Source organism: Chanodichthys erythropterus, chromosome 13, assembly GCF_024489055.1.
Source record: "Chanodichthys erythropterus isolate Z2021 chromosome 13, ASM2448905v1, whole genome shotgun sequence".
NCBI lineage: Eukaryota > Metazoa > Chordata > Actinopteri > Cypriniformes > Xenocyprididae > Chanodichthys > Chanodichthys erythropterus.
Window position 1 is genome coordinate 41,549,248 of NC_090233.1, and position 22,013 is coordinate 41,571,260.

Genomic DNA, 22,013 nt, shown 5'->3' on the forward strand with positions numbered 1-22,013 from the left:
CATCACAATCTTTTTGTTATGCAGCGGTCCATCTGCTTGTCTTTCTTGTCTGTTTGTCTCAGGGGTGTTTCTGTAACCTCAATTTTGTATTGTTCATTGCTCTCTTCCCCTCAGAGACAGCTTTTTTGGTCAAGAGTTTTCCTAAACAAAAATTGACAAATGTTCTTGGATGGAGAGGATATCAGAGGATATCATTTCTGACAAATCATTCATTTCTTTCATACTTACATTAGTTATGTTATTTTTACATAAACGTGTACACATTTTCTAGTTGCCAGACTAAAAAGTTTGCTATATTGACAGACTAAAAAGTGTGAAATCATGTTGATATATGAAATATATAAGCAACCTTTCACTGCATCTAAACGTTGTATGACGCAAAGATGTTTTTATGCTCTGCAAAAAATCAATACGATATAAAAGTAATAGTGTTAACACGTTTAACATAATGAATGTGACAGTCTAAGAATATTTAGACCAGTGTTTACTGTGAAATACTGTGTTTGCGAATATCTGCTCAAACTTGGATGCTTATAAATGTGCAAAACAATAAAAATATAAAATGTTTTGTGCATCACTAACTATAAAAAGAATGTTTTTGTTATGACTGGGCAATATTACACTACTACACCGCGTTCCAAATTATTATGCAAGTGACATATCAGTAAGATTTCAGTACAATAAACATTCAGATTTTAGTTTTTCTAAGAAAATGTATGTTTGTTTATTTATCCATGTCTTTTTAGATAACTGGTATCAATCTCAGACAAAATAATTTGCCAGGTCTACTTAGGTCTATGTAAACCCTACTTAGAGGTTGTTCCACATTATTAAGCAAGTCACAGTTCTCATGCAATATGGAGAGGAAGAAAGAACTTTCTGAAGATGAAAAGCATGAAATGGTCCAATGTTGTGCAAAAGGCATGAAAACAACTAATATTTTGTGAAACTGAATGGAGATTATCAAATTATCATAAGATTTGTGAGTGATTTAGAGCACAGCAGAACTCAGCCAGATAAAGGCTTATTAATGAAAGTTCCTGTCAAAAAAATTAATTGTATTAAAAGGGCAGCTATAAAAAAGCCAGTGTTGAGCAGCAAACAGGTATTTGAAGCTGCTGGTTTCTCTGGAGTCTTAAGAAGCTCTCCATGCAGGCTGGCAGTTGTGTGTAAAGATGCATTTTAGACACCACTAACCAAACCTAACAAAGAGAAACATTTATTTTGTCTGAGACTGATACCAGTTATCTAAAACGACATGGATAAATAAACAAACAAACAAACAAACATTTTCTTAGAAAAACTAAAACCTAAATGTTTATTCTACTGAAATCTTACTGGTATGTCTCTTGCATAATAATTTGGAACGCAGTGTTGTGATTGATTGCTAATATAATAACTTTTTTTTTTTGACCAGATACCGAGATTCTCTTCAAATTGTTTTTCCTTGAGAGCGCTAGATCAAGCTGTTAGTGTTGTAGTACTCAACTCTAGTCTCAAGACCATTTTTTTGAAGGTCTTGGTCTTGTTTCTGCCTCGACCACATTTGTATTTTCTACACATTTGTACACATTGCACAACTTGTTTCGGTCTCAGGCTAAGCAGACTCAGAATTTTTTTCAATCAAGACTACAACTGAAGGGATACAGTATCAGTAAATTGCAGGTGCATTGTCTGATTTATTTGTTAACATCATTAATGTGATTGGATGTAAACCTTTCTACTTCAAATGCAATCAATAATTTACTTCTACTTTGATTTCTTTTGTTAATGTTGTTCCGGGTCAGTAATTAATGGGGGATTGTCAAAAATGTCACCAAAATTAATACAAATGCCTGCAAAATTCAAGATATGATTGCAAAAAGTACTTGTATGAGATCTTTTTTATTATAACATATAATCAAAGCAATATATCGAGCAAGAGAGCTGTTTTCCCCAAATATGAGCACGACTGCAAACTTGATATAGATATTATACATACGTTTAATAAACGTTTTTTTTTGTTTTGTTTATTTGTTAGTTTATTTAAACATTTGACTCAACATTATTAATGCAGGTGTAACTGTACCAATACAGATGCACATTTTGTTCCATCTCTACAGTGCAAAGATTAATTTTGTTGTTAATGATGTTATTTGATTAGTAGCAGCTCTATATAGTCTCTTATTATTCTAATTGTATGTATTGATTAAATATCAGACACAGGCAGTAAATGTGGATCTTTTAGATGAATTTAAGGAAAGCTGGTCTGGTCTCGACTCAGTCTCGCCCTGTCTTGGTCTCAACCCCTCAAAGTCTTGGTCTCAACACAATCTGGTTTGGTCTCGACTTGGTCTTGGTTAAGGTGGTCTTGACTACAACACTACAAGCTGTTAGCCTATGAATCCACTCTGTCCAAATATCTGAAGTGGATATGAACAAAGAGCAAAGGCAAAATGAAAAGACTTTTCAGTGGAAATGATTGCTGTTGGATTTATGGGGTTTTCTCAATTTACCACATTTGAGGGATTTTTGTGCATTCTCTCTCTCACTCCTCCTGTGTCTGACTCACCTTCTCTGTCCAGTACAGTGGGGCTGTGGGTGGTGACTCGTGGTCTGCGATCAGACTCGTTCTGGTCCAGTCTCTGTTTGTCCTCCTGCACGGACTCATGCACAGCTTTGATTTGGTGCTGGAACATTGCAAAGCCGCTCAATGCACCTCCGGGAACACCACTGTGACCAAATGGAGCTGAAACCTAAACAACCCATTCCGTAAGAGAGAGGATTCAAATGTGGGCAAAATGCTGGATTGATGTACACCAAAAATGCTCCATTAGATTAAATATTTAAATTTGTCATTTAAAAGTGGATGACTTAATGACTTAATACCATTAATAAGTAATAGCTGCTATTTGCTATGCAACAAGATGCTACATTTTTATGGTGTAAATGTTTTGAATGGCCAATCAGGGCCTCAGTTAAATTAAATTCATTTCACAGCCACACCAAATCGCCACAACAGACAGCCTCCAAACCGACTGATCAGCCTAGAGCAATCAAACATGTTCTCATTCATCACGATTTCACAGTGTGGAAAATCAATTGGCATTTGCTGATTTGTTTGCTGATTGCCGCAGAAGCGAATCACAATGCTTGATCTGCGGAAGTGGAGATGGAGGCAGGACTCACGTGGCGGGGTGGCTGGGCCCTGTCTCTGTCCAGAGGGGCATATCTGAATGCTAAGTGGGGGTAGAGGCTATGGGGACTGACCATAGGGGGGATGGTGGCGGCCCGCTGCTGTATTTGCTGCATGCTGAGGAGTTTGGCTGAGGACACAACCACTGAGCCTGAAGTGCCCAGCAATGATGGCTTCTCCAAAGAGAAAAGTCTGCCACAGCAAGGAAGGAACAAGAGAATAAAACGTATTAAGCAGAGCAAAGCAGTCGGAAGTAATTTCTCATTCATTCACAGTCTATACCCCTACTTTTGTACAATATAACATTTTTACGATCTTTGCACTTCTAATATAATTCACTTAGGTAAGTAAATTAAAATAAAAACTATTCAAATAAAACTTTACTATGTAAAAAATGTATTACACATCATGGCTCAACATTTATTGGCAGGCAGAATTAGTTTTCGTCATGCCAGTAGTTCATATTTGGTCGGCGAACATTTATTTTTTTTTTTTTTACTGATTTCAACTAAAAATTTATTGTATTTTTACTGTATTCAACACAATGCATTCTCAGGGAATCAAACCAATGATCTCACAGGCAACAGAAATGGAGCTACGGGAATTTAAATTTATCATTTTATATTTAAATTTATAATTGAAATAAATTCACACAAATTAATTATTTTTTAAATTAAAGCACCACCTTATCCATGATACTAGAAACAAATAGCACTTTCTGTACAAACACCCCATAATAAAACACGAGCAGCATTTTCTCACCTTTGTCGGTCAGGTTCGGCCTCCACATCCTCATCCGCACTGCAGGTGGCGCTAGAGTCATTATCGGAGTGGTGCTGCTCCCCTTGTTTCTCCTCCTTATCCTTGACCTCTGGCTCAGTCTTCACTTGCACCTGTGCTCTTTCACTGCTGGGTGTGGTCATCTCCACATCCTGTGGCTCGCTCTTAGGATGGATCTGCATTTCATATGCTGAGTGTGTTCGTTCATCTTGAGGAAGCCCGTCTCCAGCTCCTCCTTCTGGACTCTTCTCTACTTTCACCCGCAGCTCGCTGTACAGAGGCTCCTGGCCTTTGGCATCTGCCGCCGGGCCCTTGGATGTCGTGACATCCAGGTCTGATGCGCCATCCAGAGCTGAGCTGGGATGAGTTAGAGAGTCGGAGGATTTGGAGGGGTCGGTTTGAGATGGAGAGGGTGCACTCTCTGTGTCCGAACTGTTATCGGGACCTGAGGAAAGGAGATGAAAGAGCGTATGATTGAGCCATCACATCCTCTTTAAATTCTTCATTCATCTGTGCAAAGAGGGCACAGAATATCAAATCCAATCTATTTCAATCTCTGCAACAGAAACACAAAGGGAGAGAAGCATAAAACCCAAACAACCTTGCCGTGACAGAGCAGAGGTGGCATTTGAGGTCACCATCGTTGCACGCGGCATCACGCAATCAAGCTAATGCACTTCTGGACCGCTAACATCCTTTGGCTAATCACTACCTTGACACTCTCGCCATGTGAAACATCCACCAGGACCGCAGGGAGAGCTACATATAAAATACACGCAACTTTGCATACACACTACAGTTTGATTGTTCCTGTGATTAATGCATAATGAAAGTCTCTTATGCTCACCAATTTATTTGATTGAAAATACAGTAAAAACAGTAATATTGTAATATAAACAGTAATATTAACATTTCAAAAACCTTTCTATTATATTTTAAATTGTAATTTATTCCTGTGATGGCAAAGCTGAATTTTCAGCATCATTACCCCAGTCTCAGTGTCACATGATCCTTCAGAAATCATTCTAATATGCTGATTTACTACTCAAGAAACATTTCTTATTAATATCAATGTGAAAACAGTTGTGCTGCTTAATATTTTTGATGAAACACGGATGCATTTTTTTTTTTTTTTTCAGGATTCTTTGATGTGTAGAAAAGTTCAAATGATCACTCACATTATAAACATCTTCACTGTCACTTTTGATCAATTTATTGAATTTTGCTATATATAACCACCAAGCAAAAGTTCACTAACTTACATCTCCACAGGAACAGGCATAACACATACACACAGATATATTCCATCTGCCTGCAGGTTGCAAAGCCAAAGCAGCAGCACATAACCGACAACTAGAAAGCAACTATCCTTCTCTCCCTCCTCCATTCCCTGTCTGAAAATGACTCCTCTCCATCATCTATGATTCCTTCCTCCTCTTGCTGTGTGGAGGCTTTCTGCCACTCTCATGGTCTATCTGGTTCTCGGTGTCTCTCAGAGAGCGATGGAAAGTGATAAAGGCTAACCTGCTTGGCTACAGGAGTATGTCAGCAGAAAGAAAAAAGCAGAAAAAACAGAAAGAGCGAGGTTTGAGGGAAGGAGAGGAGGGAGAACAGAAGACAGCAGAATTTAGCAAATATAGCTTTCCAAGTAACCAAGGAAAGCAAACCAGGGAAGCAGCCTTGCAGCTTTCTGTTTTTGCTAAGAGAAATCTATGGAATCTAATGAAAGGGAATACCATTAAAAAGTTTAGGGTAAGTTAAAAAAAAATATTATAGCAGGGATTTATTTAAATTAATCATAACTGACAGTAAAGACCTTTACATTATTTAAGAAAAAAAGCCATTTCAAATAAATACTGTTCTCTTGAACTTCTAATAATCAAAAATCCTATCACGTTTTTCACAAAATTATTAAGCAACACAACGGTTTTCAACATTAAAGGGATAGTTCACCCAAAAATGAAAATGTGATGTTTATCTGCTTACCCCTAGGGCATCCAAGATGTAGGTGAATTTGTTTCTTCAGTAGAACACAAATGATGATTTTTAACTACAACTGTTGCCGTCTGTCAGTCATATAATGGGTGTCAATGGTAACACAATTTATATGTCAAAAAATATGCTTAGACAAATCCAAATTAAACCCTGCGGCTCGTGACGACACATTGATGTCCTAACACACGAAACGATCGGTTTGTGTGAGAAACCGAACAGTATTTATATCATTTTTTACCTCTAATACACCACTATGTCCAACTGCGTTCAGCACTCGCTTAGTAAGGTCTGATCGCACTCTGACAACGGCAGTGATGTCTCGCGCTTATATTTCAATGAGTGCAAGACATCACTGCCGTTGTCAGAGCGCGATCAGACCTTACTAAGCGAATGCTCAAACCGGCCATCACTATATAAGTCGTTTTTTTGTTGTTGTTGTTTTTTGGTGCACCAAAATATTTTCGTCGCTTTATAATATTAATATTGAACCACTGTACTCACATGAAGTGATTTAAATGTTTTTAGTACATTAATGGATTTTGAGAGAGGAAATGTCATTGCTGACTATGCAGGCCTCACGGAGCCATCGGATCTTAACTTACGGGTGTGGAACAGCATGAGGGTGAGTAATAAATGACAGAATTTTCATTTTTGGGTGAACTAACCCTTTAATGACTTGAATGCACTGTCACTATTGGATGAGAACCTAATTAAGCTGGATGATGACATCACCGTTTTCTCCAGAGCTGCTTTATAGATGAATTGAACCCATTCCATAATTGACAAACTTTACATAGTTATTGAACTGAATCAACACAAATGATTTCAACTGAATAATGACTGTTTACTAACTTTTTAGAGCTGCTCTACAGCAGAATGGAATTCTGTTTGCATCACTGGACAATTTTCCTGTTTATCACGGCAAAGCTGCTTTAAAAACAATCTGGAGTGTGCTTCCCAAAGTGAACTATGGTCACAAGTTCTGCCATTACCAATAGTGTTCAATGGGACTTACAACCATAGTTGGCTAACGATGCTTTCGGGAAACGCACCCCTATACTGTATGAAGTGCTATATAAATAAGGTGACTTGACTATCACTCACAACAGTACCTGAATAACAGCACACTCAGCAGAAGCACACTTTTTTGAGGTTTTAGCGAGGGAATGCTTTCATAAGAGTGAGAATGGCAGGCAGAATTAGTACAGATCTTTTATCCCTTCTGCATATTCCCTCTATTTCCACTCTCTTTTCTTTGTGTTTCTGTCTAATTCACTCATTTCCTCTCCCTTTCATCCACCTCCCCCACCCGACTGGTTCTTTTTTTTTTTCTCTTCTTCTGATTCTCACTCATTAAGCGTACAGACAGAAGTAGAGGGAATGATGTTGACCTCTGTGGCAGTGCAGCGCGGTCTGGGGTTTTGCTGTCAAATCTAATCAAACGCACTGCAGTCAGACAGGTCAGCACACTGCACTACTGCTCTCTCACTCTCATCCCTCTCTTTCTGTATCAGTCTGTTTCAGCTCTCTTTACATTACAGCCCCACTGCTTCCTTTCCTCTCTGCCTGATCAGACTCTGGGTTCATGGGTCACAGAGAAATAGACTGACAGCGATGGGTTTTAGGGTGTTTGTTTAAGCATTAGAGCTTATGTTGGAAGCAGCGGCTGTAAAAGAATTCAAACCACAAAGAGAGATCCTACCATCACTCTCCTCGTCCTCATCAGGCGCAGGATCACTCTGTGATGAGTCTCGATTTCCACGGAGCCGGGAACCCTGCACACAACAACACGAGGAATAGTTGTGAGGAATGGTTTACAATAAATTATACCACAATCATGTGCATACATAAAGACATTTCACAATTTTTTGTCTTCCTAAGACACACTTTCTGTGTAACTACTTTCTTACACTACTTTTTCAGCATTATGCATAAAAACAGCCAAAGCAACTGTGACTAGTAAGAAAATGTTAAATGATTTTAGAAGGATCATGTGACACTAAAGACTGGAGTAAAGATGCTGAAAATTCAGATTTGCCATCACAAGAATTAACTACATAAACATATTAAAATAGAAAACGGTTATTTTAAATTGCAATAATATTTTATAATAATCGCTGTTTTTACTGTATTGTTAAATAAATGCAGAACTTCTTTCAAAAAGACCCCAAACTTTTGAAAGGTAGTGTAAATATCTAGATGTAGAGTTGTGATTGTGATCATTTTAATATTTTAAAACATATAAGATAAAATAAATGACTAAAATATAAATAAATATCATCCATAGTAAAATATCAGATATCCTATGTGAACATTTCAATAATGTAGAAACTTCTGATCGAGAGAAGTGTCTCTAGAGACACTTAAATACAAGAATGATGTGTTGGCCAATAAATGAGATAAATCACTGTTCAGATATTTTCTACCATGCAATGAGAATGTTTGGATGTAGCAGATTTATTCAATGAATGCTGGATCTGTACCTGTACCTTGTGTTGCCGTAGAAGGTTGTCTAGGTTGTATCGTCTCTTGTTGTTGAAGTAAAAGTTCTTACATTGAGCTTCACTCTTAGTGCCTACCATCTTAGCAATGGCTGACCAGTTCCTACCATGTTCAACTAGCCCTGCACACAAGAGAAAGAGGGAAAGATTATGAATGAAGAGAGAAAAGTCACCTTCCACCAACTGCAACAAAACCCTTAGTAATAAAATGTTTAAAAGCATTACTTATAGTTATCTGACTGGCTGGCTGGTGCCCGTTATTGACCACAAGAACGTTCAATAAAGGTCCCATGATAACATGAAGACCATCTTTCCTCCAGAGGCACTAAACAATCTTAACATGAAATATAGCTGGGTTTCAGTCAAAATGACTGTGCCACTCTAGCTGAACACCTGATTTTTGAGCATCCAACAGGAAGAAACATTAGTGATGATGATACTTCAGGTTGCACTGATAACAAATTAACTATCAATATTAAGTCAAGAAATCAGAAAGGATTGCTATCCATGGGTACCTTAACAACAGTTGCATTTACTCCCAAATTGTGCTGTCACATAAGCAAAATCTCAACAAAATTTTGCAGGTAAAAAAAGATCCATCGTGAAGAGTGTAGTGATGTCTGAAGAGCCATTCACACAGAAGTTTCTTTCAAACCAAGCAGATTTCTGTTGGTCAGTGTAGCAAATTCATGTGACCATCTTGAATCTGATGTGAAACCTGCATACGGAAAGCTTTCACTTTCAAGCTAAATTTCTAATTTTGAAATTTGAAATGACTCAACCTTTCAAACTTAAAAGCCAGTGGCACACTAACCAACTCCAAACAGCTTGACAACAGTATATAGACGACAAATCTACTGGAATAGTAAAAGAGGTTTCTTCTCCCATTTTTCAGGTTCTTAAAATGTCCCAATTTGCTGGCAAATTAAAATGAAACAATTGTGTTGTATAAAGTGACTTTACCCTGTGAATGTGTGTAATTTGTATTTGTCCATTCAGGGTGTGTCATAGTATGCATTCATGCATGCCAGCAGCAGTTGTCAGTTTTAGTGAAAAGAAAAAAAAAATAGATATACATTGAATAAACACATTGTGCTATCACTATGAACACTGTTTATATTTTATTTGTCATACTTTAAGTGATCCCCAGAAAGTAATCGAGCTACACAGTCAGCACAGAAACCAAATTAAGTCTGTGATGCTGTGTGTGCCTTTGCATTTACAAGAAAAGTTTGGACCAGATCAGAGCAGTTCACATGTCACTGATCACTGCCATGATCACGAAAGCCCACACCACCAACTGCCAACCGAGATATTCCAACTAGCTGGATGTTCTCAGACACCATGAGGGCAGTAAACAGTGCCAAATACTCAAGAGGCTGTGACACTCACATGCACTAATTTCCTATGATATTTTTTCTCAGTACATTACAGCAATTGTTCAAAGAAAACAAATACCCTAAAGACTTTTTATGCAACTAAGCAATTCTAACAGAAATCCAAGCCCAAGATGAAGCTATCAACATTGTATTTGTACTCAACAAGCCAGGATGGAAGAACTAGATGTCTTGAAATGACACAGGTTTAAATAGTTTGTCATTTGTCAAGGCCCTGCACAAAAGTGACACTGCACTTGACTGAATCTGCAAATCACTTGTCCAAGAAGTTAGCCACAGTGTGCTGGAAAGGAGACAACAACTAGTACCTAGACTCATAATGAAATTGTGTGTGGTATACTGAATGAGTACTAAATGAATCCCTGCAAACATCAACCACCTTGAGCCGCAGTGGTTTATGGCACAAGATGACCTTGATTCGGCTCTACATAAAGCTTCTCTCTGTTATCTCGCCCCACTGACATTGTGCGACAGAGTAAAACCTGTTTTATACAAACACAAGCAAGAATGTGCATGACTTAATAAATCATGAAACTAAAGAACTTTATTGCCGCCTGTTGTTTCGGAAAACAGTACAGTGCCTCTCATGTCTACACAGCAGCTATAGTGATTCATGTCAGAATATAAAACAACACTCAGTTCCTCCAAACAAATGCTGAATCTCAGTGTGCAGTTCTCCTAGTCCTGAGCCAATCATGTTAGACAGTCCTCCAATTAAACTGAACTGTGACATTGAAGGCTCACCAGAGGTCTGTGCGAAAGATACAGGGAGAAACACACACACACACACCTTCATGTTTGTTCCTCAGTGGACTGAACTTCCCCTCTACTAAAGAGAAGATGAAAAAGAGCACAAAGAAAGAGGAAGCAAAAGGAATGCACTCAGATGACCGCAGTCTGACCTGAAAACACTTCTCCAAGCTCTGATGCTTTAAAAAGCTCTAGCGGTAGTTTGTTAGTTAGTGTGTCTGAGAGTGATTTTAATTTTTTAGTAATGCAAACACTCACTGCACTTAAATTTGTTGATCTGTCAATATACTGTATATGTGTGTGTAAATTTGCTTAATGCAAAAACATAAGTGTCCCTTCATTATCTTAGAGTATACGATAGAGTATATGTTAGAGGTCTCAGAAGGGCTGATCAACAAACTTACAAAAAATGCTTCACAAAAGTTTTTGTGATAAGGTAAATAAAAAGAATTTTAAAAATATTTTTTTAGACGACCTCTATTTTTCACTGTTCTCCTTTCCAGGCCATTAATTCAATCAGTCAAAAACAAACACCAACCAGAAAATAAATTCCACTGTTTTATTCAGTGCAAAAAGAGGAAGCCTCTTTTTCTTGGTTCATTTCTGCTGTCACACTGACAACGACTGTCGAGACAGAACTGCAAACTGAAGTGTGCAGCTGAACCTAGGCCTGTTCAAGAGAATCTTGTGAAAGCTGTCAAGATCATGTCCAAGCCATATTTCACCAATATTTTTATTTTTCTTGAAGTAAATGAGGCGTATTTTAGGACCATTTAGATTTAGCACATTTCTCTTCCACATTCTCATTCCTAATAAAACTAATAACAATAATAAATCTCATTACTGCAATGTAAGGAAATTATGCTATATTTCGGATCTGCAAACTATTTACACACCATGGTAATACAGTCAAACCAAAAGGAAAATTACAGGATGCCATTCAAATTTTTGGGGTCGGTAAATATTTTATGCTCACCAAGAATGTATTTATTTGATTAGAAATACTGTAAAAACAGTAATATTGTGAAATATTACTATAATTAAAAACACATTTCTTATGATTATAAATCTTGAAAAAGTTAACAGCTGCTTAATATGTTTTTTTAAACCAATATCCAGTATTCTTTGATGAATAGAAAGTTCAAAAGTACAGCATTTATTTGAAATAAAAATCTTTTGTAATATTATTGAATTCTTTACTGTCACTTTTGATCAATTTAATGTATCCTTACTTCTAAATATGTAATGTAGTGTACATTTATATACACAATATAAATTTGCATTGCATTAATAAGAACAATATTTTTTTTGCCTTACAGTAATAAGAATTTTGTGGAAAATGTGCTAAACTCATGAAATAATACCATAATCGTCCGAAAACAAGGCTTTAGTGTCTTCCCGTTTAATTACGGGGTGACATGATGTGACCTGTACATGTTTTCTGTGAGATCCAAAAAGCTTTCAATAAACTTTAAACTCAGAGCAAAACATTTGCCCTCTGCACTATTACTGTCATTCTTTCACTGTGTTTAAAGGTGAATGGTCGTCTTGTAAAGTTTCTAGTGTGTCAAACAGTCAGTTACTTCAGTTTCTGATCTGAATAATCACTACAAAGAGGATGCTCACAAATGCAACACTAACCAACTTCCCCAACACAGGAAAATATGCAAAACCACAAAAACATAAAATAAATAGAGCAAAAGCGAGATGAAAAGTTTGTGCATGTGTGAAGACTGAGCCAACTGAAAACCAGAGAAGGAGTGGGGGAGGGAGATGAAGTAAAAGTCAAGCAGTACCTTTTTTGGCGATCTCCATCTCATCCTCTGTCCAGCGAGACGTCTCTCCAGCTTCAACCGCGCCTGTAGCGACACACACCGTCAGCGTCAGTGAGGGAAAACTCAGGCAGCACTACACGACACGGCTCATCTCGCACCCTCCCTCTCTATCTGTTTATACTTGGGGGCTGCAGAGACCTCCACCCTCCTCAAGAACTTCCCTCTCTCTCTTGGTCTCTCTCTCTCTCTCTCTCTCTCTCTCTCTGTCCTCAGCCGCTTTCCGTCCTTTGCCCCGTTTATTGCTTTCCCTTCTTGGAGCACTGGACTCAACTAGGCAGTCTCACCTCTCTCTTACTCCTGTCTCTCTCTTTCTCGCTGTCTGTCGGAGAGTAAAGTCAGCTGATCTCAGGCAGACAGTGGAGGAGTGCAGAAGCACCACCCTTCTGGGTCTAAGACCAACACACACACACTCACTCACTCACCCATATCATTAGGCAGTCTGTCTCATAACAGTAGCCAAGCTGAAGCGAGCAGTGCAACAACCCCTCCCTGCGTAATTTCCACTCAAACTACAGTGAGAGCAAGAGAGGGAGAGAGAGAGAAAGACAGAGAGAGAGAAAGACAGAGAAAGAGAGAAAGACAGCCTGTGCTCTCCTCTCCCGCCCGCTCTGAGGGTCTCCTTGAAATTGACTAAACACTAAGACAGATTTAGCACAGTATGAACCTCTGACATTTATGCGAGAGCGCGAGTGTGTGTCCCCACAGTGTTTGGATGACTAGTGCGGCGAGTCTCCGCTAAAACTCTTCAAATAAACGTCTCTTTGGTGACCCACTAGACTGTTTACGTTACCCCATGACCCCTGACAGTGTGTGCGTTACGTTCATGAGCTTGAACTCTGCTGCTTTGTCATGCTGATGGCGGTTTAGACGTGGAATTGGTGCATTATGGCTCTTGAGTGCCTGTTTAAAACTTTAAACCCATTTTAAAGACGGAGAATGACGAGATAAAAATCATTCACAGGTACAAACTTCATCAGGCGAGATGGGTAGACCCCTTTAAGCCAATGAGGGCTTGAGGTTTAATAGCTCTACTGAGCAGAGGCCAAACTGGAGACTCCATCACAAAACAGCAGGAATGACAAAACACAGTTGGTGACCCTTCTTTAAGGTACGGAACACTAATTAGCCACATTTTCTGACGTGGGTGCTGAAATGAACACTAATTACTGAGAACTGAGGTCTCTTAATTCATTTTAAAGTGGCACCAAAAGCCAAATGAAACAATCAGGTCGGTCTTTCATTCCCCTTTTCACTCTAATCAAACTCCTCCTGAGACTCGCCGCGTTTACCTGCCTCTCATTATTGTCTCCATGGCGATCCCTCCACCCGCTGTCACCACGGCAACACAAACTCAGAGACCTTGAGTCTGGCATTGGGTGGCAGGAAGAAGAGAGCGATTCGGAGATAGGAAAGAATGGACAAACAATCTCACTGAGAGAACGAGAGAGAGACAGAGCAAAAGAGCTACAGAAAAAAAAAAACACTAAAGGAGGGAACAAAAGAGTGCAAAGGGAATAAACAGTAAAATGAAGAAAAATTCTCTAGATGTCAGTGAAAGAACAGAAGTGAAATAATGCTGCTGTTCTGTAAGCCTCAAGGATCAAACCCACAGTGTTTCTGTCTGATAGGCCTTTTATCACAACAGCATTTGAGGCAAACCCCACAAGCATGCACGTACACCTTGCTGCGGTCAAAGAAAGCAGCAAACTAGGTGACTTTCAGGCTTTGTAATGAGGTCGCCGAGGAAGAGATCACACTTCTACAGACTGACCGCATGATCAGCAGACAGACATCACAGCACCACACAGATGCACCTTTCTGAGAGGTGCGAGAGTAAAGGGAGTGAGTGCGTGGATGTGAAAATCTATTTGAACAAAAAAAAAGAAAAAAAGAAAAAAAGGCAAGTATGTGAGAAATAGCTCTTACCTCTTGTGTCTGTGCTGGCTGTGGGAGAGGGTTTCGCAGCCTCTCGAGCTGGTTTCTGCACCGGCTCAGGTTTAGAAGGGGGTGTTGGCTCTGGCAGAACTAAGCAACACAGAATAAACCATCAGGACTTGGGCTCATTTGTGCTTGTGTGTGTATGTGCCCTAATATAGGGAAGTCAGATTCATTATAAGCAAATTAGTTTGTTTGGACAGATCACTAGCTCTCAGATGTTCCCACAATATATTTTAAGTGTAATTCAGTTTTCAGTGTAGTGATTTTTTTTTTTGCCTACTTTTTGTAGTTTATTACAATATTGCCAACCTAGTCGACTAGGTGAGTCACCTCCCAACTTCCAAACAATGTTACATGATATACAAAAAAAAAACAAAAAACACTGACAGTTTGACAAACAAAAAGAGTTAAATCTCAACAATAAGGTAAGAATTTAAAAATATTTTTACAAAATAAATAAATAAATACAAAAAAAAAAAAAAAAAAAAAAAAAAAAATTCTGCTGCCCAGTTAGGTCTTTAGTTCAGATTTTTACTTTTCACATTTTGCTGGTCCCATGAAGAGGAAAAAAATAAACCAAAATATTTTTAGTGACTTTAGATTTTTCATTTAACAATTTTCTTTTATTAAAAAAAATTATTTGAGTTGCAAAAAATAGCTTGAAATTACATTACCTTTTTTAAAAAAATAAAGAATTTAATAATTAAGGAGGCACTGATTTCATTAAAAGTACACATATATGGTTATAAAAGATTTCTAATTGAAATAAATGCATTTCTTTTGAAATTTCTAATCATTAAAGAATCCAGAAAAAAATGTATCATGGTTTTCTACAAAAATATTAAGCAGCATGACTATTTTAAATTAATTACAATAATATTCAATGCATCACATCAAATCAAATGTTTAAGTTTGCAAGGCATAAAAACATGCTTGAAAAATAATAAGTAGTGACAATGTAGCTGAAGTAAGATCAAATAACAGTTGTGCATGTTACCTTGTTCAGGTGGTGGTGGAGGTGGTTCTTCAGCCACCACAGACGCAGCCTCATTATTAGCCATGGAGCGGGTGGTGATGCGGCCTTTGCGTCGGCCCTGGCTGTTGGCAGTCTTTCGGCCGCGTGGCGTGCTCTGCTCCTTACCCTCTTCCTCCTCTCCCTCACACTTCTCTTTATCTTTACTGATGTCCCTGCGGAGGCGAAGACGAGGAATAAAGGCTCTCCTCTGCACTGAACTCAACTCAATTACATCTATTCAGACGGTCAGAGCGAGAAGAGCTCAGAGTTGCAAATGCAGACACTGTGCAAGTTTCTCACCTGCTATAATATATTAGTTGTACAAAGTTCACTATAGAGTTTCCATAACAGAAGCACACTCAGACCACAAAACCACCTCTGTACCCTTTTGAATATTCATAGAATAGAGTCAAAAATCCCAGTTTTTCATGATGAATTCAACTTTTTGTTGAATTCCTGGTAGTGACAAAGTATCTCACAGAAGTGAGTACACCCCTCACATTTTAAAAAATATTTTATTATATCTTGTCATGTGACAACACTGAAGAAATGACACTTTGCTACAATGTAAAGTAGTGAGTGTACAGCTTGAACAACAGTGTAAATTTGCTGTCCTCTCAAAACACACAGCCATTAAACCGCTGGCCACCAAAGTGAGTACAACCCCAAGTGAAAATGTCCAAATTGGGCCCAATTAGCCATTTGCTCTCCCCGGTGTCATGTGACTCATTAGTATTACAAGGTCTCAGGTGTGAATGGGGAGCAGGTGTGTTAAATTTGGTGTTATCGCTCTCACTCTCTCATACTGGTCACTGGAAGTTCAACATGGCACCTCATGGCAAAGAACTCTCTGAGGATCTGAAAAAAAGAATTGTTGCTTTACATAAAGATGGCATAGGCTATAAGAAGTTTTCCAAGACCATACAGTGGTTTCTGAAGTGATCAGACCATACGCCGCACACTTCATAAAACTGGTCTGCATGGCTGTCGTCCCAGAAGGAAGCCTCTTCTAAAGATGATGCACAAGAAAGCCCACAAACAGTTTGCTGAAGACAAGCAGACTAAGGACATGGATTACTGGAACCATGTCCTGTGGTTTATTTGGTTCAGATGGTGTCAAGCGTGTGTGGTGGCAACCAGGTGAGGAGTACAAAGACAAGTGTGTCTTGCCTACAGTCAAGCATGGTGGTGGAAGTGTCATAGTCTGGGGCTGCATGAGTGCTGCCGGCACTGGGGAGCTACAGTTCATTGAGGAAACCATGAATGAGCAGAGCATGATGCCCTCCCTTCAGAGACTGGGCTGCAGGGCAGTATTCAAACATGATAACGACCTCAAACATACCTCTAAGATGACCACTGCCTTACTAAAGAAGCTGGGGGTAAAGGTGATGGACAGGCCAAGCATGTCTCCAGACCTAAACCCTATTGAGCATCTGTGGCGCATCCTCAAACAGAAGGTGGAGGAGCGCAAGCTCTCTAACATCCACCAGCTCCGTGATGTCGTCATGGAAGAGGACTCCAGTGGCAACCTGTGAAGCTCTGGTGAACTCTATACCCAAGAGGGGCAGTGAAAATAATGGAGGACACACAAAACAGACACTTTGGACCCAATTTGGACATTTTCACTTAGGGGTGTACTCACTTTTGTGGCCAGCGGTTTAGACATTAATGGCCGTGTGTTGAGTTATTTTGAGGGGACAGCAAATTTACACTGTTGTATAAGCTGTACACTCACTACTTTACATTGTATTGTCATTTCTTCATTGTTGTCACATGAAAAGATATAATAAAATATTTACGAAAATGTGAGGAGTGTACTCACTTCTGTGAGATACTGTAAGAGGTCCAGAGTAAATCACATAGTCTCCTCCAAACCAACTGAGTTAATGAGGTTAATCTTAAGCTTATCTGTTACAATAAGGCTCACCTCACAGAAAACAGATCATCTCACTTACTTTACAGTACTGCACACTCATTGTGACAGCAATGAAACATGAAACAGAAACATGTATCTGATTTAGGGCTGGGCGATATATCGAATGCTTTTGTCACGCGCATTTCGTAAGTAAAGCCGGTTCCCTGATTACCGCTAAATCACCATCACCTGCTTTCAAATGGAGCGCCATTTAATAGACAGAGCCGTAGTTCACTGACAAGCCACGCAATATCACGTTCAATATCGATATGAATCGCCGTCAATATTGAACGTGATATTGCGTGGCTTGTCAGTTAACTAAGGCTCTGTCTATTAAATGGCGCTCCATTTGAAAGCAGGTGATGGTGATTTAGCGGTAATCAGGGAACCGGCTTTACTGACGAAATGCACGTGACAAAAGCATTTGATATATCGCCCAGCCCTAATCTGATTTTTATCATTAGGGTGGTTTGAGGGTAAAGGTTCTTTCTGATATAAAGGGCAAAATTTTCTCCAAACATTGCCATTTTGAGAGCGTATCCTGCTTTAACAGAACAATAACTGTGCTGTCGTTACTCCCAAACTTTCAGTGGGTATGTGGCCTTTGACATTTCATAGTGGAGTTGGGGCAAAAGGGTGAATTGAGGCCAGTTCATCACAACTTAGAAAAAATGGGAACGAACCATGGTACTTACTTGGAGTCCTCTTTTTCATCTTTCTCCTCCTCTTCCTTCTTCTCCTCGTCCTCTTTCTTCTCTGATTTCTCCGATTTGTCCTCTTCGTTCTTGTCGTCTGTCTTGTCTTCCTGTGAAGGTCGCGTTATCTGCTTTAAAAGGAAAAGAACCACAATAACAGAAGCATTTAGACAGCTGACCTTTTCAAGAGCACAAACCTGTGACCAGGTTCCCATCACAAGAAAAACTAGCAGTTCACCTTAAGTTGTGTCAGCCCAGCTATGACGTAAAGGAATGATGTATCAGTAAACACCAAATAGGCAATACCATTACTTCCACTACATGTAAGACTTCAATGAAATATGATTTAAGGCTAACAAATATTTCAAAGTGAATATTTTAATTACATTTATTAAGTTCTCTGATGCACATGCTTGCACTATCACTCAATAAAGTTTCTTAAAACTAATAGCAACTTGCTGTTAGAATGAATCTTTATGTGAAATAAACTGGAAATGAAATAAAGCAAGAATTTAAAAAAAAAACAAAAAAAAAACACTTTGCCAGGATTCTGGGAAGACCCAGGAGTTTTCTACATTTTACTGTTAGCCATTGTGACAGAGACCACAAAACGGATGTCATGTCAGTTTAAAGCCAGAAAGCAAACCAAAACGCATTCTCCAAATAATCCCTGTTCTTGACTGAATCAGACAAAATTCCTGTCTGGTTACTTTTGATCCATCCCCGTCTCTAATTTTTTCCCATAAAAAAACCTTTCTTGCCTTTTGAAAACTTCTAATGCATATGACACAAACACAGAATGTAGGTCAAAGGGTAAATATGCAGGATTTCTGGAACTGAATTTCAAAGGAGGCCAGACATATAAATGTGCTAAGCATACAATGATGTTAACATATGTGATGAATAACAGGACATAGATGTCACAAAGAAAAAGAAAGGACCAAGGAGAAGGGGGGGGGGGGGGATATGAACAGAAGAAGCAGATGATCAAGAGGGATAAAAGCTAAACAGAGCAAAGGCTGACCAATCAGAACCAAGAACTGTAGGTGGTGCTCAGATGAACAGAGACTGAGGAAACACCATCCACACATACAAAACACAATGACCCCAATGTTTTATTTTGTAAGTGTACAGGGAGAGAGTTTAAAGAGAGTCTTTCTCATGATGGCAGAATGCACGAGTAAAATATTATTCCTCCCCCTCTTTTTCCATGAAAGCACATGGCCCAATGTTCATGAAAATCCATCTGATTTTTCAGAACTGGACCCTTTGCATCTATAGTCATAAATATGATACAATAAATGCGGGTTATTGACATACTACCATTGTAAAGTTTAGGATCAGTAAGTTTTTATTTAATTATTTTTTATTTTTTATAAAGAAGTCTGTTATGCTCACGATGTTAGATTCCTTATCACTTCTCGCGTGTGTTTGATGTAGTTTGCGGACCAGACAGAGGTGTCAGCGATTCTTCCTATTGTAAAGCCATGCAATGTGAAACGCCGTCGCCAATCCATCATGCAGTGTGCACACAGCAGCGACTGAATGCTACCCCAGATAGTCGTGCAGTGTGAAAAGAACAGTGATCTGATGACTTTGAAAATCAGGCAGTGTGAACTTGACATTACAATGCATTTATTGATCCAAAAATAAATAAATAAAAATAAAAAACCCAGTAAAACAGTAATATTATTAGAATTTAAATTAACTTTTTTGTATTTTAATTAGGGATGCACCGATACAAAAATTTTGGCTGATACCAATAATTCTTTATATGTAAAAGTAGACAACCGATATATTGTCGGATAAATCTAAATCTGATTCCAAATTTTGATATATTTATTTGAGAGCCTGATTACAAAAACAAAAGACTCACCATCAAAAGTCATGTCCCAAGACTTTAAACTTAAATCAAACATATAGTACAATAAACTAGGCTAGTTTAAACCAGTGTAAGATTCCTCAACTTTTAAAATGAATTCTACACTCCCATGGCCAACTTTCCTTATCAAAAAAAACAAACAAACAAACAAACAAACAAAAAACAACAACAACAACAACAACAACAACAAAACAACTACTGCCAAAGTCATTGCAAAACATTTACAAATAAACAACCAAAATGCATGTGCCGTAAATAAAATAAAATATAGCCTCCACAGACAACAATAACATAAAAAATTAACATGTGTCGGATGATACTGATATAGTGGCCGATATATTGTGCATCCTTAATTTGAATTTGAATTGAATGTCATTTATTCCTGTGATGGCAAAGCTGAATTGTCATTACTCCAGTCTTCAGTGTCACATGATCCTCCAGAAATCATTGTAATATGATGATTTGATGCTCAAGAAACATGTCTTATTAATATCATCAATGTTGAAAACAGTTGTGTTGCTTAATCTTTTTGTGGAAACCATGATATTTCTCTTACATGGTTTTTGATTAATAGAAAGTTCAAAAGAACAGCATTTAAAAGCACCAATTCATTTAAAAATTTGTTGGGGAGTCACATCACATAACATTTAACTCTCCATAAGGGTGCAGACCACATTAAATAAATAAAAAAATAAATTAATATTTTTTTTCAATAGAGTATAAACCAATAAACTATCAATAAAGTAAAAAAAACTATTGTTGAACATTTGTATGGCAGAGTTAGTACAGAAACAGATTTTAGGCTTATTTCATATTTCAGAGAAAGCAAATCTAATTTAATGAGATGTTTCACCTCTGTTTAAACTCTTAAAACAATATAAGCTTTACAAGAAATCAAAATTAAGCAGTATTGGTAAATTAGGTTTGGAATTTGAGTTTACTTGGCAGCCTTCCAAACATGAGATCTTGTTATTAAGGTTATCGACATGTGCAAAGCAGGTGATGTTATGGTATTTGTAAACAGGGTGGGAGCCGATCAGTTTACACTGATTACAAAAGGTAACATATACATAAACACAAATGTAAACAAAGCCAAATTATCAAACCAACTAAATATTTAAGTCTCTAATGTGAACATAGCCATTGTCTAGTGCAGTGTTACATGTGTAGGCCAACAGTCAGGCGATATTAAATGCAATATAAGTGCAGGTAGACAAGTTCTCCTTTAGACTAACACTACACTAAGTGCAGGGCTGCCATCAGTAGAGAAGGTCTTTTTCCTTTGGTTTGGAGAGGGAGCCAGTGTGCTAATGGCCCGAGGTTCTTTATCATGGTTGCTGGAATGGACAGAGGGACCAGAGCCCCTCCTCCTCCTCCTCGGTCTGTTCCACGAAAGAGAAGCAAAGCACTGGAACAAGCAAAGCTCAGCCAACACAAACAAGCTGTGCAGCTGCCAGATGGGACCAAAAAAAATGTCAGTACCTCTGCCACAGAGACGTGGAGAACAAATGGGGGGGGAGGGGGGGTTTGTTCCATTTTTCCAAGTAAATAGATTGAGATTCACACAAGTGAATAAAATTCACAAATAAATAAAGTAAGATTTGCAAATTAAAAAAAAAAAATTACAAATGTGTTGTAACAAACAGCTCTGCCTGGCATTGATGTGAGAATGGCTTCCTGTGCATTTGTGGATCACCGCACACATTTATGGATTTTGAAACACTTCTAGCATCAAGACATGCAGACAAATCCACAAATAGGTTGATCGGGTGAAGCCAATCAGATATCTGCCACATTGCGCTGACATATCATATCAGGTTCTCACTACAACCATCACATTTTGCTTTACACTGATTTTGCACCCCTGAATGGAACGGTATTTTGTGGGCATTCAATTGTGCTGAAGTGCTGTGATTAAAACACCTTTTCTAAAAGATTACAGGAGTTTAAGCCTTCTTTGTATTTCCATCAGGATCAGTGAAGCAGGATAAACTCAGGAATATATACCAATTATGATCATTCACAGATCCTGAGCATCATGATCAGTAACATGCTCTCTACACCGGATGCAAGTGGCACGACACAGCGCGTCAAAAGCAAACAGTACCCATTATATAATCAGTGATGCAGTTTAC

General features: G+C 38.4%; 1 protein-coding gene across 15 annotated transcripts in view; it reads right to left on the bottom strand.

Moving 5' to 3' along the window:
- The window catches only part of ncor1 (nuclear receptor corepressor 1), a 97,794-nt gene that overhangs the window by 25,070 nt on the left and 50,711 nt on the right, over nt 1–22,013 (bottom strand). For 9 of the 15 annotated variants that reach the window (XM_067407363.1, XM_067407367.1, XM_067407359.1 and 6 more), the window contains 9 exons: nt 17,997–18,127; nt 15,369–15,559; nt 14,360–14,458; nt 12,395–12,457; nt 8,434–8,573; nt 7,653–7,725; nt 3,938–4,400; nt 3,169–3,367; nt 2,552–2,735 (listed from right to left, as the gene is read on the bottom strand). In XM_067407363.1, the coding sequence (XP_067263464.1) occupies nt 2,552–2,735; nt 3,169–3,367; nt 3,938–4,400; nt 7,653–7,725; nt 8,434–8,573; nt 12,395–12,457; nt 14,360–14,458; nt 15,369–15,559; nt 17,997–18,127 (1,543 nt within the window). The remainder of the gene's footprint in view (nt 1–2,551; nt 2,736–3,168; nt 3,368–3,937; nt 4,401–7,652; nt 7,726–8,433; nt 8,574–12,394; nt 12,458–14,359; nt 14,459–15,368; nt 15,560–17,996; nt 18,128–22,013) is intronic. The other 6 variants (XM_067407360.1, XM_067407372.1, XM_067407373.1 and 3 more) reach the window with 4 other exon arrangements.